This window comes from Talpa occidentalis, unplaced genomic scaffold (assembly GCF_014898055.3).
Source record: "Talpa occidentalis isolate TD23 unplaced genomic scaffold, MPIMG_talOcc4v2.1 talOcc4.7, whole genome shotgun sequence".
Taxonomy (NCBI): Eukaryota; Metazoa; Chordata; class Mammalia; order Eulipotyphla; family Talpidae; genus Talpa; species Talpa occidentalis.
Genome location: NW_023605083.1, coordinates 55,032,346 through 55,051,166, shown reverse-complemented (window position 1 = coordinate 55,051,166; position 18,821 = coordinate 55,032,346). Strand labels below are relative to the sequence as shown.

The following is an 18,821-nucleotide window of genomic DNA, read 5'->3' as shown; positions in this document are numbered from 1 at the left end:
GACATCAAAGTGCATGTGCTATGACGAGAGTCACTAATAAAGCTTCCTTCCCCTTCTCGCCATACTTAACATTGTAAAGTACTCCAAGCAGCAGACCACAGGGTCTCTACCTGAAAGAAGTCTATAGGCCAGCTGGGAAAATCACCGCACCACAGAGGAAAGACTTTTATACCTATAAAGTAGAATTTACAAATGAAAATGGGAGCCACTGAATTGCAGTGGTCAAGAAATACTCATGTAGAGATGGAAAACTGGACCACGGAGGTCTGGGACACTGAAAGGGAAACTTCATGACTTTCTCAGTGGGTTGCCAATAAATTTTATGGAATGAGTAACAGGACAGGAAGAAAGCAGACATTCAATATTAAGCCGGGGATCTCAAGGCAGAGAGGTCAGAAAGCACAGATCATTTCTTACATGTAGGAAAGAAAAGCAACTATACCCAATATACGAGAACCCAGGTTTATTACTAACTTCCCAGGCAACAAAAGCAAAATGAACTCAGAGGTTACATGTTTCATCTGACACAAAGCAACACGCCAATTCCTTTTAACAAGGAAGCGATAAAATGTCAGAAGTCATAGCCACTTCAGTCCATTTCCATACGGCCTGCTTCTCACTCACAACAAACATTTAATTCTCCGTTTTCTCTAAGTATGTTGTGCTCTTTCATGTTTCAAATCCTTTGTGCATGCAATGCCTCTTCCCCACAACCTTGTTCTTCAGGGTGTGGCTTATATGCCACATGTTCTAGAAAGTCCTCCCCTTCTTCTCCAGCTGGAGCTGGTCATCCCAGCTGTGCCCTCACCTTACTTTGGCCTGCCCTCTTGTGGGTACTTACCCCATTATGCTGTGATTTACCTGCTGTAGGTATCTGAATTCATCATCCTGAGTGGCTCACGAGGATAAATTCTATAGGCCTAATATTTTTCTATGTATTGCTCTGGCACATAACACAAAACAGGCATTCAATTAAATGTTACATGAGTCAATTTATTGCATGTTTCCTTATATAATCATTATTTAGCAACAAAATAAAAGAATTTAGTAGGCTTTACAGGGATTGTAGGCATTCTCACCACCAGGCCTTTTCTTGTGCTTACCCTTGCTAACACCAAAGGTTTTAACTATAAAGTGGAAAATATCTTTAAGGGCTTTAGCTAGTGAAACCCTGGTAAACATCATTTTTTATCGATTAACCTTAACACAGGAAAAGCTCAAGTACTGAGGACTATATGGGTTAACATAGACTCTTGCATGTTTTTCTCAAATATTAGTCAAGTTTCTCACAGGAGCTGGACAAACACTCACTCAAAACCAGAGCACCTATCTACGGAAGAAAAATCCTCATGCTTTGGCTATCACACGCACAGGTGACAAGGCTGACACTGGAGGTTAAGAATCGAGTGCAATTTCTTTTTGTTAGGGGGAGGGTCTCTTTTCCCTAGGAAACAACTTTCAAGTTTGTTAGAGTTTAAACAAATCTCAGTAGACCAGTGTTGTAAAATAAAGTATCACAGAAATTATTTTAGTTTGGAAAAATGCAAACAGTTTACGCTTAGCCACAGGAAAACCTTAAAATCATTCTTGTACAATGTCTGGTTTTCAGTGGCATTGTCAGGTGGTGAGTAGAGAGTTTGAAGAAATAAAGCTGGGGCTAGACTAGTGAAGGCTGTGAAGGCCAACCTAAGGGATTTGAATTTGACTGCATATGCAGTGGGAGCCTCTGAAAATATTTCAGCAGGGAAAAAAAAAAAAAAGATCTGGTTCTTTTCCTTCAGTCCAGCAATGTGAGGAATGGCTGAGTGTTGGGGAAGATGAAGGAGGGATGTGAGATAATAAAGTCTTTCATTAGAATAATGATCATGAATATATTTAGAAATGGATACAACTAATATTCAAAGTAGAATTGACAGGACTTGGTGCCAGGCTAGGTATAAAAATGAAGGGAATCAAGTTGGTGATCACAGTTTAAGGCTGGGGAATCCCCAGCTGGAATGGAGAAAGCATCTGCCAGTGACAAAGCTGAACTACAGCCCTGATCTGCTGATTCCCACCCAATTCCCTTTCCGTCACAGCCATGACCTGCTTTGGAATGACTGAGAGACAAGTCTCAGTAGGCAACTTACATGGCATAAAAAAAATTAAGCTGAATTACTTTGAGGATTTTTTGCTGTGCCAACTAATTTTGTGATATTAGGTAAATATTTGCCTTTGACATCTTTTATATTTTTACTTCTATTTTGAGTAATATTACACATTACTTCTTGTGTCCCATAATAAATTTCTTTGAGGGTAGCGATGTGGATCTTTGACCACTGATTGATTATAAAATACTCAAGAAATTTCTCTGCAAAAGGGTATCAGGTTATTGAGCACAGCAAGAACCACCTGTTAGAAACCAAATGCTGTTAATGAAAACAAACAGACCTTGAACCGTTTACATTAATTTAGGCTTTTGGGGAGCTCCCTACCTTTTGTTGGGCCTCTGACTACGTAAGAACATGGTCTGACGTTCAGAAACAGCTGAGCGCCATGGCCACGCTACATTTGATTACAGGAAAGAGAACCTTTGTCTCAGGCTTTTGCTCATTTCCCCCCTCATCCTTCCTCCCAAAGATTTCACGTGGCAGCAATGAAGAGCAAAGGGGACCCTGAGAAAGATCTTTCATTTCTGAAGTTAACATTAGGATGGTGTGGTTTGGTTTTTGTACTTTCACTGGAGAAAAATACACACTGTGTATTTATATCATGGGTTGGCTCAGCTTCTGTGACTGGTACTGCCAGTATTCAGTCCTTATCACGGCACTTGAGGAGGGGGAAGCAGGCAGCCCACGGAGGAAGGCTGTAGACTCACAGGATTCTCCCTTCATCACACTAAGCTTTAGCATAACCTAAAAGTTCTTCCTCCAGGAACTCTGGCCAGCAAACCCCACTCTTAGGCATCCTCAATTTTCTGGCACCAGCATAAATAAGAATTAAGTTAGCAACATAAAAGCAAAACTGAGGAAGGAAGGGAGGAGAGGTCATAAGGAAAGGAGCATAGTCTGTGACAACTTAACACTGAGATGGCTTTTTCATGTGGTTTGGAAAAGATCTTTGGCAGCAGCTCCAAAAGAGAAGTTTCAAAAACGTTCTAAGAAATACCAGTGTCACTACAGTAAGTGTATGGCCACCTCCGGTTACCATTTTAAAGGGTAATAATTTGATTCTGTGACTTAGGATGAATTTGTTTTTAAAAGCACTTCTTTAATCTTTCAATTAAATATAAAAAGCACTACTGAAGTGATGGCTATAAACCAGAAATACTATATATATTACATATAATACAGGAATATCAATAATAAATTAAGGTATGTGGGTAAGATGGAAACATCTTAAATTTTATAATCTATTGACTGAATTCAGCTCTATATACTTCCGCATTGGCCACCATTAAAAACGGAAGCCATTGGATTTGGTGAACAAAGAGGATTCTTTAAAAAGTGCAAATGAATGCATGTGCAATCTCAAAGTAAGCTTGCCTTAAAGAATGGGTGGATGAAGCAAATTGAGTGGCACACTTCAATTTTGTGTAGAGAAGCAGCATTCTATGAGAGTAGTAAGTTTTGTAGTTCAGCAGACCTGGTTGACATTTTAGCTTCACTCTTTTGTAACTGAATAACCCTTTACTCTGTGACTCAGTTTCCTTACCTGTAAAAGGACTAATGAGCTCCTGGCAAACAGAAGGTACTAGTACCAGTTCTTCTCAAACTGAGGGCAGTAACCCATTGGTAAATCATGAAAGCAAATGTAATAAGTTGCAACCAACACATTTTTGAAACTGGAAAAAATCAAAGTGTACTAAGCACAACAGTAAGCATTCTGTTATGCATGTGCTGAGTTTTACGAAAACATTTTTTTCGCTATGGGTTACAACCAAAAAGATTCAAGTTCTCAGCTCTAAAAATTCTCAGGTCATCATACCAAAAGTCTTTAGATGTGCTGCCTTTCTCCAAAATGAGCCTCTGTAAATTTTAAGACCTTAAAAGAGTTCCTTACCGTCAACTTGTTGCAGTAAAAATGAGACATGAATCTAGAGAAGATGAATTTAATTTGATACTGCAGGGTATTTTAAGATTGGTTTCTATGTCACATTGACTAATTTCTACTTTTAAATACTTTATCACTTATATGTACAATTTGCAGTTGATTAAACACCTAGAAATTTCTACAAAATTTGGTGACTGGGATCTATTATTGGGAAATTAAATATCATTTCTAAATTTTAAATCATGAAACTTTAAAAAAAATCATGTAACTTGCCTAAGCATGAAGACTGCTGGGGTAACATTTCAGTCCTGATGAGTAGTAAAAATAAAGGCCTCGATGAACGCACATAATGGTGCCCCACTCTGGCTCAGTAGAAAGCAGAGATCCCAAAACAAAACATGAGCTTCAACTACAGGCCTCCTCCATCGGGTGCTGACATAAAACCAGCCTGACGTTCTAAATCGTCCCTACTGCTGCGTGGATGCAGGCTAAAAGCACAGTCAGTCGGGTATGCAGCGTGGGGGTGATATACAGTGAAGATTGGGCCACACCGAAGGGTGGAATATTAGCAATCTCTGACATCAATGATACAGCTAATCTTGATGTAGCTACATCTCAAATTTATCATTTCAACAGACTGGGCTGGACGGGCCATTATTAGGATCTTACCTATTGGACTGACTTTAGGAATCCTGTTTTAAATAAGCATCCTGGGTGATTGTGATCCTCATTCAGCTTTGAGCACCCTTTGTTAGAGGTTCAGAAAACAGAAAAAAAGTTGAGTTCAAAAGTAATTGTTGTAACCTTACAGGTAATCTAATATCAAACACTGGATCAAAATGTGACACGTAACTCAAAATACTTCCTTCTTAGTATTATATTAAAGATACAAGTCCGCATGTAGCAATACTTTGATATTTTCCAGTTATTAAATGACAATAAGAAATGCTGCTTTCTCTCATTGAAATTCATTGGTGAGAGTCAAAAAGTATGAAAGAGAAAGGTCTTTTTAGATTAGACACAGAAGTAAAAGGTAGCAATCAATAAAAGTTGTTAACAGTAAACTCAGCAAGAGAGAAGTGATAAGCCATTCAAATGCCTGATGAGTCTGTGTGGCTCCTGCTCAGAGATAGTTCATACCTTTTGTGGTGCGGGTGCCTATTCCAAGTGTCCTCAAAAGAGTAAAGAGTAAGGCAGAAGGTGGTTCCTTCCTATTTCGAGGTTATGGGATGATTCTGCCTGTAAATTCTTTTTTTTTTCCCCTAAATTTAAAAGCTTTCTGCTGTTTAAGTAGACATTGTGTTGGCTGGACCATGCTTGCTGTCAATGTCAAGTGTTGGGATTAGTACCACAAATCCTTCATCAGCACTGAGTCACGGCACCAGGCTTTGTTTATCATCATCTTGAATATAAGAAAAGGCATGAACGTCTTCACATTTCACAGCAGCTGTGAAAAGTGAAGGAAAACACAGGAGATAGCAAAATCGGGGGATAAAGGGTGGTAGTAACAGAAATGAGGTAGTTCTTAGCTCCTGCCAGGGGCAGCTGAAAGAATTTAGGATCAGAAACACCCAGTGTGGGAAGGAAGATGCCCCAAGAAATGACCTCATGGTCCCCCCCCACCTGCTTAACTTTTCATTCGAACTCTAACGATGCTGGAAATAATTGTAGCTTTGTTCCTTCCTTCTTTCTTCCTTTCCTTTCCTCTCCTTTTTTCCCCTACAGATTTCAGGAAAGGAAAGGGTGAACATAGATGGGAGATAACAGAAGGAAATTGATTATGAGGAAAGTCCTCATTCCACATGGGTAGAACTCACCCCACAAATCAAAGAACTAAAAATTACAAGGGAGGGAAGGCAAAGGACATTGGATCTTTGAGGCATCAGGAGACAGGCTGACAGAGCAACCTTAACGACTGGCTTAATAAATCTTCTACCACTTGAGGTTCTGTGTCCTTTATTTAGAGAGGCAGAAGAGCTCAGAAAACAAGCCAGCGTCACAAATTAAGATATCTGAAAGATGGGCCTCGCTTTTCATTTTCTTACTAATTTCCTTCACCAGAAAATATGGCTGGACCAAACTGTTCACCAAATGGACTCCATTATGCAGTTCACCTGTCCCCTTACAAAATACGAATTTCACTATCTGATAAGAAAGGCTCCTGCACCCCCATTCTTTTCCTTGCTGACAAGCCTAAGTAATCTCTTAGAAATATGGTTAGTTTTAGGGTGTCCAAGTCCACATTTCCACACTCACGTCTTTATCAAAGTTATGGGTCAGTCTTCACGTTTCCAGGCAGAAAATCAGCTCCCTGGCAGTCTTTAAACTTTACCTGATAAACATCATATATCCTCAATCTCTAACACCCCAGCACACAACAAAATATATCCACTCGTCACAGTTCAATCCTACTTGAGTGTCTCTAGCCACTATCTTGATATAATCATGTTGCAAGGGCTGACTGAGTGTCCAACAGCAGCACAGGTCCTCCTTAGGGCAGACATGTTGGTGCCATTAAAAATGAAGTTTGGTTTTTTAACTGCATTTTTTGTCAGTCTGGCTGGAGAGATCTGGACAGCTGGAAGTGAGCTTCTCCATCATTTTCTGTTTCTTTCTTTGTATCAATTTTCCACCTGTGAAGCCCAACACCCCACCACCAAGTGCAGCTGCAATTCCTGCCACTTTGAAGCCTGCAAGGAGGCCAATCGGACCCCCTACTACTCCTCCGATGAGTGCACCTGCCACAGGCAGAGCTGCCAGCTTGTATTTTGCAGCCTGTAAAAAAAAAAAAAAATTCAATTTAGAAATTGAGTTGAGAATATCTGCCTGTGGTGATGTGCATTTTCCTCTCATTACTCCTGGCAATGCCTCTTTAACTCTTGGTACATAATTAAGCTTAGAGACTGTACTGGGGGAGGGAGGATGGCAGGGTGGGGGAAGAAAGTATTCCACAGGTAGTACAATTGCTCCAGATCTCAGAAATGAGAAAAGAGGGGTACGAAGAGCAGGCTGCAAATTGATTTTACTTGCAAAACAATCAATCCACTAACTATCTAGCTGGCTTATTTAAACAGGTTCAGCAGCCACAGATACCTCAAGCTTTTATGTTGGACAGAGATCATTCCATGCTATGTACCTGGGGTTAAAAACAACATTCTATGGAAAATAGCTGGTCTCACTGCACATGTGCTGTCACTTTTGCTCCTACTGGATTTTACCCACATTCTCTTGTAACACGAAATGCTTTATAGTGGGTTTTGGTTTACTGTCTCTTTGAAAAAATTTCTCTCCCGACAGAATGAATCTTAGAGTAGAATATTACAACAGCCATTGATTTCTTGCACTACCTATGTGTCATTTCTTCCTTATTTCCTTAATTGCTGGTTCCCTCAACATTAAAGAGAGCAGATCAATTGGGTTAATACTAGAGATTCCTGGGAGCCAGAGTACCATTGATTTGTCAGCGGGAGCAGAATCTTACCTTCCCCAAGTTTTTGGTTCCCTCTTCAACATTCACAGCAGCACTGTTGACATGGTCTTCAATGCTGTCAATCTTCTCCTGCTGAGACTAGATGCAAAGGAATTATGAGTGAGCGGTCCTGCTGGGGAGCAGCAGTCAGCCAATACACACTATTTTAATTCCTGTAATCAGGGCTCCGTGTACTGCAGTCTTGCAGTCTTAATAGCAGTTCATTAATAGCAGCTGATAAACCATGTCGAAAGTACAAATTCACTTGCGTGAAGAAAAAGGAGGGCAACTTAATTATTAGGTAATAAAAGGGTGGCACCTTTATAGTGAAAAGCATCTCACACTAAAATTCATTCAAACATACAAACATAGTATTCTCCAAATGAATGTACTTTCTAGGAGGAAAAAAATGCAAAAAGGCTTTTACATGTCACATTGGGGCTGACGGACAATAAGAAAAACAAATACAAAACCAACCAACCAACCAAAAATCTTTCTAACTTTACTTCTTTGAAGATTCTATTTAATACAGGCAATTTGCCTTCGGAACAAAATGTCCTTGATCCTGTAAATACGAATTACTGTGTTTCAGGAATAAGAACACAATATGGTTTGATATACCAAGAGATCTTTCCACTTCTGATATGCAGTGAATGAATTTTCTGTACTTCACACCTGTACATTTTAATAGGCTTTAAAATCACAAGTTACAGTGTTCCAGATGAAATATATTAATAAAGCATTCTACATAAAACAACACCTGCACTGATACAGCAGCTACTGTGGCTCTGACTACAAGGAGTGTGTAGGTGGTTAGTGTGATTCCCCTCAGATGTGTGACGCTCCACCACTACTGTTCTGAAGTGGCTCCTGAACTTCTGCTCAATACCTTCAGCGACAGGAACTCGTTACTCACCACAGGTTCACATTCCCATTTTAAAATAAGTTTATTTAGACAGAATTTTATAGAATTTATATACAGTGATATGCATTCACTTTTAGGGTACAGTCTGAGGAGTTCTGACAAACCTATATGCCTGTGTGACCATCATCACATCAATACATAGAGTACTTTTTCAATTCACAGAAAAAAAAGAGGAGAATCTCTCTTTGACCCCAGCTAAATGCCAGCTTCTACAATGATTGTGAAATAACTCAACTTCGATTCTTAAGTATCTGATTGTCCTTATATAACTGACCTCTTTGCTTACAGTGAAGCAGATAACACTAACACTCATTCTAATGCCAGTTACATCTTGTTTGGGAATATGAAGCCTACACAACACCATTCATTTCCCCCCAGTTGCTTCCTATCCGCAGCACTGACATTGCTTCCCTCCCCACATGTCCAGTGGGCACCTTTCTCTGTTAGCCCTTCCACGGTATTCCTTCACTTCTGTGTTCTCCATCATATCTTGCCATCTGCACACAATTCCTCAAGCAGTCCTTTATCAGTTTTCCTTCCAACTCCAACAGAGGTTCTCTGTTAAGTGGGCACCAGAATCACTTTGAGGACTTCTTAAAAACACTGATTTCTGTATCCCACTCTTAGATTTTCTGATTCAGCCGAGATGGGATGAGGCCTGAGAATCTGCATTATTTCTATTGAGTTCCGGGGGATGCTGATGCTGCCTGTTCATGATTCTTACACTTTGGGAACCACAAGTATATGTCATATATACGAGATAGGTTGATGGGCACAGTCTCTGGTCAGATGTCCTGCTTCTTGAATAAGGAGTACTCAAAGGCATGACAGTGATAGTTAGGCAGCAAGCTGGTGTTAAGAGCTGTGCATCGGGCCTCCCCTGGTGGCGCAGTGGTTGAGCGCTGGGTTGCGAAGCTGCCTGCAGCCTCTGCAGCACTGGTTCGACCCCTGGCCACTGATGAGGGTCCCACATGGCGCGCAGACCTCTCCTGCCGCAGCTGCTCCCCTCAGCAATGTATTTCGTCAGTCTGCCTGTTCTGCTCCCCGCTCTGGCTCTGGTGAATTCTCTCACCCTCCCGTGCTTCTGACTGTACCCAGTGCTTGTATAAATAAATAAATAAATAAATATATAAATAAATCTTTAAAAAAAAAAAAAAGAGCTGTGCATCATTGGCAGCAGCACGCCAAACTAGATCCCATCCAGAGCTGAATCTGTTCACCACTTGTCTAGTCTTGGCTAGAATGCTGGCTCTGAATGCTGGGCCAAACCACACACACAGCCTGACCCCAGCACAGGACACCAAGTCAACAATAATAGCACCAAAGAGCCGCCTCAACTCTACCTTTCTTTTACTCCTATTTGCTTATGCTTGTTTTCACCTACCTGGGCATCCCATGTTTAACAATCTTCAAACTCCCTGACACTTTATGCTCTGACGCTTCATATGTGATCTCGGTATCCCTTTAACAAAGAGTCAAGCCATTTATGAGGGACGCACAGTGTTTCTCAAGCTAGAGTAATGTACACTTTTTTTAAAGGAAAAGAATTCTCAAGACTAAAAATGTGTGTATGGATTTCATTTTAAGAAACACTGATCCCTTTATCTGCCTGAAAAATAAATGAATCCTAGTGAGCAGTTATAAGAACACCTAAGATTCTGAAGACAATGTAATTCATTAAATTAGTATTTGTCAGATAGAAAGCAATTTGGGCATGTGAAGTGAAGCTAATGAAGAATTGTTTTCCCCTTGCATGTAAATGGAAGAAGCAGACATGCAGTTGAGGTTAGTGGAAAGGAAGGGGGTGGGAAGTAACAGACATCATTTATTTTGGTCCTGTCATGATTTTTACAAAGCTCATTGTAGTCAAATAACAGCCTAAGATCACATAGGTAAAAGATGGAGGAATTGGATATAATACATTACAACTCAATATTGATGCATATAGAGTAAAACTGGGTTCTAAAAACCAAAGGGAATAGAGTCAGAGACAAAACAGGACCAGCAGCAAGGGTGGCGTTCTGTCGAGCAACTAGTTCAGAGTTAAGTTTCCCTGGATTAGAAGTAAGGCTGGCTCTAGTTATAGGAAGAGTGTACTTTAAAAAATGGAAGAAAATTGCCACAAAGTGCCTAGCAGATGGTAGTTCATTGATATCTACTGGATTACACCTGGACTTTCAATGGCTTTGTAGATTCTACTACTAGCGGGGTAAAACATACATACCATAAAATTTACAACTTTAACCATTTTTGAAGTTTGTAATTTAGCGACATTAAGTACATTCACAATGTTGTACAACTATCACCACTGTCCTACAGGTTGTTTTATACTGTTCTTCATTCTTCATTGATTTGACTTAGCACGGTATCATGCTCCATAAATACATGGTTAATTTGTCTAGTTGCTATCGTGTCCATGTGATGGTAATGAGAGGATGTGGTGATTCTAGTTATGTTCCCAAGTCATTCGGTGCCTAAATGGAGCTTCTGTGAGTCCCTGACCATGTGGTCATGAGAACACAGTCACCCCGGAATAATAATCAGGGGTTCTCCTTTGAGCTTTTGCCTGATAGCATTGTTTCATGTCCTGACACAGATTATTATAAATAGGACATTTGTATATAGCTATGGCTATATCTAAAGTTCTCCTGCATGAATCTTTCTTAGGTTAAATGTTAGAAGCTGCTTACAAAACTCAATCAGATAATAAACTGCTAAATAAACATAAACACTTAATTTTCTTTTCACATACCTATCCCATTGGAAGGGAAATGTGTTTGTCTTGAATGAAAAGAATGCTGTACATATCTTATTTTTAAATCAATTTTATTGAAGTGTACTTTACATGCATTATTAACGCATATATTTTGAAGTGTACAATATATATATATGTGTAACCATACATGATGAGTTACAATAATTGAATAAATTTTGAAGCTACTTTGGGATTCTGATTCTTATTGTTTCATTCCTTTTTCATGTAAATAGATTAACAGGCTATACAGATAGCTAATCCAGAAACTTCAAGCATTTTACTTTCTCTGACTTAGAGGTGTCAAAAAAGAAAATGCTTCAAATAATTTACTGCATTCAGTGTTAGTTATTACACTTCAACAAAAAGAATCCACAAACTAGAAAACAGAGTAAGGAAGTAAGGAGCTAGTACTGAAAAGCCTAGAAATAATGAATTCCAGAAGGAATGAAAACATTAGAGAATCAAAGGTTTGTAATAGAAGGAAATATGGTAAGGTGGAATAGGGTGACTAGAACTGATGTTTACAGTGAACTTAATGCAGAATATGCACATGTTGATTCTCAATGATGTACTCCTGAAACTTACATAATGTTGTAATGCAATGTTACCTCAATAAAAAAAAAGTTGAGGAAAAAAAACTTTTATATGGAAAACAGACAAAACTTGTCAGCATTTAGTTTCCACAAGGAAGAATGTGTAAGAGTTAGAGTCTTCAAATGGAACTTCAACATTAAAGTATGAATTATGCTCTGTAAATGTTAAAGAGGCAAAAGACATACTAGAGATCTATATGAGAAGTTGGGGAAAGAGGATTAGATTAGCCAGCTTCTTAAATCCTTTCTAATCCCAATTTTGAGGTTTTATGATCTAGGAACTTGCCAGGTGTATAGCTCATTTTTCACACTGTGATCATTCTGAAGCACAAACTGCATCACATTACTCTAACCTGCTCAAAAATTTGTATTGGCTCCTTAATGTCTGCAAAATGAAGTTCAAATTAGTATGGCCTCCAATTCCATCATAATCTGACCCTCACGCTCTTTGCTTTGCTTTTCCGTGGTATCTTATGCTGTGGACACACTGTGGTACTTGTCATTGCTGAGAGCCCATATATACTCTTCTCTATAGTAAGTCTTGTTTACCTGCTCTCAAATGCACCTGTGGACATTTCACTCATTTTTCAAGGCTCAAGCAAATACTATCTATTTTTTGACACTATCCTTATAACTTCTACCTCATAACTCCTGTCTCCCTCTCCTGGAATTAAAAGCATCTCCTTGGAGCTGATAATATTTTAGATCCAAGCTTACTTCTACTGACTCTAAATTCTTGAAGGCAAAAAGCAGGCTTCATTTATTTCCATGTCTAACCTCAGCAGACCACAAATACCAGGGATCTAACACTGTACATTTTTATATAATACATGTTTAATAAATATTTATTAAACTGATCTGCAAATTGAGAACAATCAGACTTCCATCTATGACTCAATAGCAGTCTGAGAAAGCATAACTTCTATTAAAGTTCTAATTAAAGCCCAGTGATTGATGAAAGTCTTTTATCCTATTAACCCAACAGTTCTGAGCCCAAAACAGACACTTACCATCACCAGTACGGAGAAATCAGTGACCAGTTGACTAAGTTCAATTAAGTCCTTAAAAAAATAAGAGAAAGGAGTTACTCACTTCTATGCCTTTTATTTTTCCAAAAGTAAAAAAAAATTCTCACATACCGCTTCTAAGTTTTCCCATGATTCTGCAGCATTTTGGTCTCGGGGAATTTCGGGCAAGGCATACACCTGAGTCAAACTCTGGGTATCAGCTTCAGTTTCAGTGGTGTGAAGTACTCCTGGATGAACACAGCCCCATATATGGAGTTTATTTGCTTTGTTAGAAAGTCAATAGCATGAATCAATTTCATAAAACAACTGCTATGCAAAATGCTTACCAGCTAAATTCAGACTAAAAGCAAATTGATTGTTCTGCAAAAATAAATTCATCCACAGGCAGACTATTTTGAGGTTAACAAATATTTTTTCCTTAATTATTCTACAAAGTCAACTCAAAATAATGGCTACAAATACTATCTGTTCATTCTGAATAATTCAAGGTATATGTAGAAGAAATACCAAAAGAGAACTATTCTGTCTGGCTAATGTGAAGAAATGTTCAGTAGAAATAGGGTTAACACTTTTCTTTGCTAAATCATTAACCTCTCCTCTGACTATTTTAGTCATAAATATCAGCTTTACAAGTTGTTTAAAGTAGGAAGTGATAGGTTTTTATCTATGAAAGTAAGTACTAGTAACAATTTGTTATCAAAGTAGCTCCTCTGGCCCTGTATCTTTCTGTACACATTGTCACCCTTTTTCTGGTCCATGCCTTCACTGCTTCACTGTCTTTTGAGTTCAACCCAACAGGGCTTTCCTCATTAAACACTGCCTTAATGATGAATTAATTATGCTCCAAACTCTACCTTCAAGCATTTCTTATTTTCTTGTACTGACTTTATCAATCATTCATTTATCAAACTGATAGTTACTAAATGCCTACTCCATTGCCAAGAAATATTCTAAAGTGTTGGGGACACTATGGCAAACCATAAAAACAGTTCCAAGGAGTCAACTCTGCATACTGATTAGTAGCATAAGCCTAGTCAGAAACCAGACTTAGAATCCTCGTTTGGTTATTTAACTAGCTCTTTAACTCAGCCATGGATTCAAGGTCAAAGACCTCCTTGACTTATTTTTCCTCATTTTTAAATAAAGTGATACTTTGCACTGTGCCTCGCTTACATATCAAGTGAACTTGTTAGATAAATAATTACTACTGCTGCCATTGCTTTGAGAATTGAGAATAAATTTGAATTTCATCTGAAAACATTTCTTTATCTTAAATACCAGATACAGAGTAAGTTTCATATTACAACATTATGGCAAGTATCCAACTTTTTTTTTTTTTAAGATTTTTTATGCATACAAGAGCTGGGGTGTAGGCCAGAGGTGTGGGAGGTGAGAGGATTCACAAGACACAGAGTAGGGAGCAGAAAAGGTGGAATGACTGAAATACACTGCTGAGGGGAGCAGCAGGCGAGACAGAAGAGGTCTGCTGTGCCATGTGGATAGCTCCCTGGCTGGGGATGGAACTTGTTGCAGTGGATGCAGATAGCTTCACAGTGCTGAAACTTAACCCCTTGTGCCACCAGGGAAGCCCAAGTATCCAACATTTTATTTATTTATTTATAGATTTATTTATTTATTTATTTATTTATACAAGCACTGGGTACAGTCAGAAGCGCGGGAGGGTGAGAGAATTCACCAGAGCCAGAGCTGGGAGCAGAGCAGGCAGAAGGACCGAAGTATACTGCTGAGGGGAGCAGCGGGCGGCAGGAGAGGTCTGCGTGCCATATGGGACCCTCCTCTGGTAGCCGGGGAGCAGCCGGGGATGGAACCGACTGGCGCTGCAGAGGCTACGGGCAGCTTCGCAACCCAGTGCTCAACCGCTGCACCACCGGGGAGGCCCAGTATCCAACAGTTTAAAAGCTCGCTCTGATTTTAAAAAATGCTTAAAAGTGTTGTTTACCCTATGTCCTAAGTTAACACAGAAGAACTTTCATTCTTGCTTTATTCAAAATTAATATTCTGATTATAGAAAGAATTCCAGCATCTTTAATATGATGGTTAATAATGATAACTTTGCTAATTGTTATCATAAACAGAAGCTTTATAATGGCTACATCCATAAACTTTATAATGGCTACATCCACCTGAAGATTTTTTATATCATAATCTTAGTACTATTAAAGAGAATCTGAATGAAGTATGACAGGGAATATAACAAAATAAACAGAGATTGCCATGCATAAATTCTTGATCTGAAAAATAAAAGGATGGGAAATGTTTGACATTTTAAGCAAACATAAAAGATTTTCCTCAGTCAAAATTAAGAAATGTTTTAAGTCATTCACATCTCACTTGAAACCAAACTACGTCTGCATCTTAGTTCAAATGGAGTCTTAAGACAAAGAGATCTATTCTCTTGCATGGAAAGTCCTGCTGTAAACTTACAACTCTGAACATCACTAATCAATTCAAGGCATGACTAATAACTAAGAAAGGAAACTCTTTAATTTCTACAACTTTCATAAATAATATATTCCAGCCCATATTATCAATTGACTCTAAACTTTCATATACTGCTACAGACATGAGGTGGCAAAACACTGAAACAGATTAGAGATGCAGAAAACAAGGCTGAAGAATTCTTATCCTGTCTATATTAGTCAAAGTTGCCATTGTTTTACAAGACATATTTTCAGATCATTCTATCCATATGCAAATAGCCTAATCACTATGAAATGACTTTTAAGTCAGAAAACTTAATTTTGCTGCAAAAGAGGACATTTATGAAAACTAAAGTTAAAAGAAAATACATTTTCTGAATAATACACAAAACCTTCTACATGTTTCACAAACTGTTCAGCACATGTATATACTTGTGATATAATCTAATATTTCATCAAACTCAATATTCTAGACTGAAATTCCCAGCAGTTTTAAGATTGGATTCTCTATTCTTTTGTGAATATTTGTTTAAAATGTAATAAGATTCTGCTCCTATTGTGCTGGTGAAGTGTGTGTGCTGGATGGCGAGTAAGAAAGACAAAGCTGAAGAGAAGCACTGACTCACTCTGTATGACTTTATATACCTTTCTAAACACAAATCAAATTTGTAGGCTCATCACTTCTCTTGGTGGGAAGCAATATGCTAAAAATGAAACTAGATACACAAGTGAGACAGAAGGGAGTTTCTCAGATCAAACAAGATTGGCAGAGAAGATTTACTTCAGGAACTCTCAGAATCTGTACAAAAGAAACAGCAAAATCATCACAGCTTCCCCTCCCCCCAAGTTTAATAAGCTTCTTTCATTCTCCAGAGAACATAAACCATCCTATTCCATTTGTCATTTCTATCTGTAAATGAAAAACTATTTTTGTATTTTGATTTCACTCATGGAAATCTGGCAACACTGCTTCTGAATCTTTGCTGATGTTTCCAATCAATTTATTTAGAATCAGATTGAATTTTTAAAGGAGAAAAGTATTTTAGGGTACCTCCATGCAAATAAAACACTTTTTTCTGTGTAGGCTGTCACTACTATAATGAATGCCTAAAGTAAAAATAGGGAAGACCAGAGCGCATAGGATAAGAACGACAGAGAAGTCCACAGCTTAGAAAAATACATATGGAGCAAGCCCAATTCCTATCCTACTATTAAAGTCTTTTGAAAATTAGTTACTTTCTTTTTATTGTTCTTCTTTACCATTCTCTCAATTATTTGTTACTAAAAATATTTTGGAATTTAAGGCACCCGAGAAGAAACTTTCACCCTTGGGAAAATACTTAGGCACATAGATTCAAAGTCAAAGCACAATCTAACCAGCATGTTATCTGGAATATGAAATTATACCCACTGTTTTAGGGGTAACTTAGGTAGGTGATTTTATAAATGAAATAACTATCTTACTAAAAATCAGCACTAGTGTTAAAGATTTGATTTTGTAGCTTTCTCCCAGTGTCAGCTGCTTAGGTCTTTAGCCAATTTGGTGTTATAGGAGCCAAGAAGTATGAGATGAAATAGTTGTAAAATTAAGTACACCTGCTATTTCTTCTGCCTTATCCCCTGGTTCTGACCTGATATATATTTTTATTTCCTTTTTACATGTGTCCTCAAATTTTCCTGACATCTTTGTCATAGCAGTCAGCTTCTTACAGAGAAAACTGCCAGCAGAATGGGTAACTGCCTCCTTCTAATAACCTTATAGCCCCCGCCCCTGAAGATATATAAACCCAAGTTAGCTGAGCCCAAACTGTTCTGTTGGTGGAAACACAATTTTAAAAAGCAAGTATTAGATATCACAATATTGTAATAAAACTCTCAGAACACAAATTTTTTGTTTGCTAGGGTACTAGTGATGATGGGCAATTCAAGGCTAAATAGCAAAAGAATGATGCTAGAGATTCTTTTTTTTTTTTAAAGATTTATTTTTTTTATACAAGAACTGGTGTATAGGTCAGAAACGCAGGAGGGTGAGAGAATTCACCAGAGCCAGAGTGGGGAACAGAACAGGCAGATGGACCGAAGACACTGCTGAGGGGAGCAGCGGGCGGGGCAGAGGTCTGCTGTGCCATGTGGGGTTCTCCCTGGCCGGCGAGAAATCGAACCAGCACTGCAGAGGCTGCAGACAGCTTCACAGCGCGGTGCTCATCCACTGCACCATCAGGGAGGCCCAATGATGCTAGAGATTCTTTCCAGAAAATTCAGCTTATCTTCACTGTTATTACTGCCTTGACAAGTGTCACAAAGTCTGGGTAGATAGGATGGCCCCTAGAATAACATGGAACTATAAATGAAAAGGCCACTTTCTCCGTACATCCACATGAAGTGTCAGTTTGCACCAAATAAAAAGAACAGCATTCAGTCTCATCAATATAGTGGTAACTATATGAACAAAATAATGTAAAAAGCAGCTCTAAAACTGCTGAGTATTTGCATTTCCTCTTCCCCAAAACATTTTATGGGTATTTACACACAGAGTGGAGTGATTACAGCACATCTGAAATTACCAAATTGATTTGGAAAAGATGCATTCATTCATATTTGTAAAACATTAATGATCCACTATGTGTCAAGCACCATGTGCTATGTACAAGGTACTATGGATACAATAAAGCAAGATTACCCAGAAACTCTGGATGGTGGCCTAAATGCTTTTTCCATCATTATTTTTTAAATTTCCCTGTAAATGACTAGAACATCAGCACTGAAAATATAAGTTGAAAACACCTGGTTTTGTAGGACAGAAGTAGTAGAGGAGCATCCTGGGTAAATAAAAACAGAAAAATTGGGCAACTATAGGATCTCTCAAATTCTATTCTAATCTGTAATTTATTTATACCCTATCTTTTCCATAAAGATTTAAGGCAACTTAGATTTATGAAATGTTAACAAGATGAGAGTCCAGGAGGATGGTGGTAAGACACTAAGTAAACCTCCTACCAAACACACAAAATTGATGTAAAACAAAGCCCAAAAAGCCCTGTAGGAAAAACTGACTACCACTGCACATGCTGGGAACATCGGCCCAATATAAAGGGGTAGGAAAAATTTCATGTGAACTCTCTTTAAAGTGACAACAGGTGGGGGGCCTCCCTGGTGGTGCAAGGGGTTGAAGTCTCAGCACTATGAAGCTATCCGCAGGCATTGCGGCACGGGTTTGATCCTCTGCTAGGGAGGGGACCCACATGGCATAGCAGACCTCTCCTGTCTCACTTCCTGCTCCCCTCAGCAGTGTATTTTGGTGGATCTGCCTGTTCTGCTCCCCACTCTGTATCTGGTGAGTCCTTTCACTCCCCATACCTCTGGCCTGCACCCCAGTTCTTGTATGCATAAATAAATAAATCTTTAAAAAAAAATAAAGTGACAACAGGGTAGTACCACCCACAAGATGGAGCAGTGGCTGCAGTGCAGAGCCCACTACAGCCATGCACTTGGGCACATGCCAACACTGGGTGTCCTAACAATGGTACTGGGAAAGCTAGAAAACGACACATAAAAGAATGAAGTTGGGTTACTTGCAA

General features: G+C 38.8%; 1 protein-coding gene across 3 annotated transcripts in view; it reads right to left on the bottom strand.

Annotated features, from left to right (window-relative positions):
- Positions 1-389: 389 nt before the first annotated feature.
- STX17 (syntaxin 17) overlaps positions 390-18,821 on the bottom strand; it is a 38,486-nt gene continuing 20,054 nt past the window's right edge. For all 3 annotated transcript variants that reach the window (XM_037491827.2, XM_037491828.2, XM_037491829.2), the window contains exons 5-8: positions 12,914-13,029; positions 12,785-12,835; positions 7,514-7,600; positions 390-6,807 (exon numbers count right to left, since the gene is read on the bottom strand). In XM_037491827.2, coding sequence (XP_037347724.1) covers positions 6,568-6,807; positions 7,514-7,600; positions 12,785-12,835; positions 12,914-13,029 — 494 coding nt within the window. In that variant the 3' untranslated portion in view covers positions 390-6,567. The remainder of the gene's footprint in view (positions 6,808-7,513; positions 7,601-12,784; positions 12,836-12,913; positions 13,030-18,821) is intronic.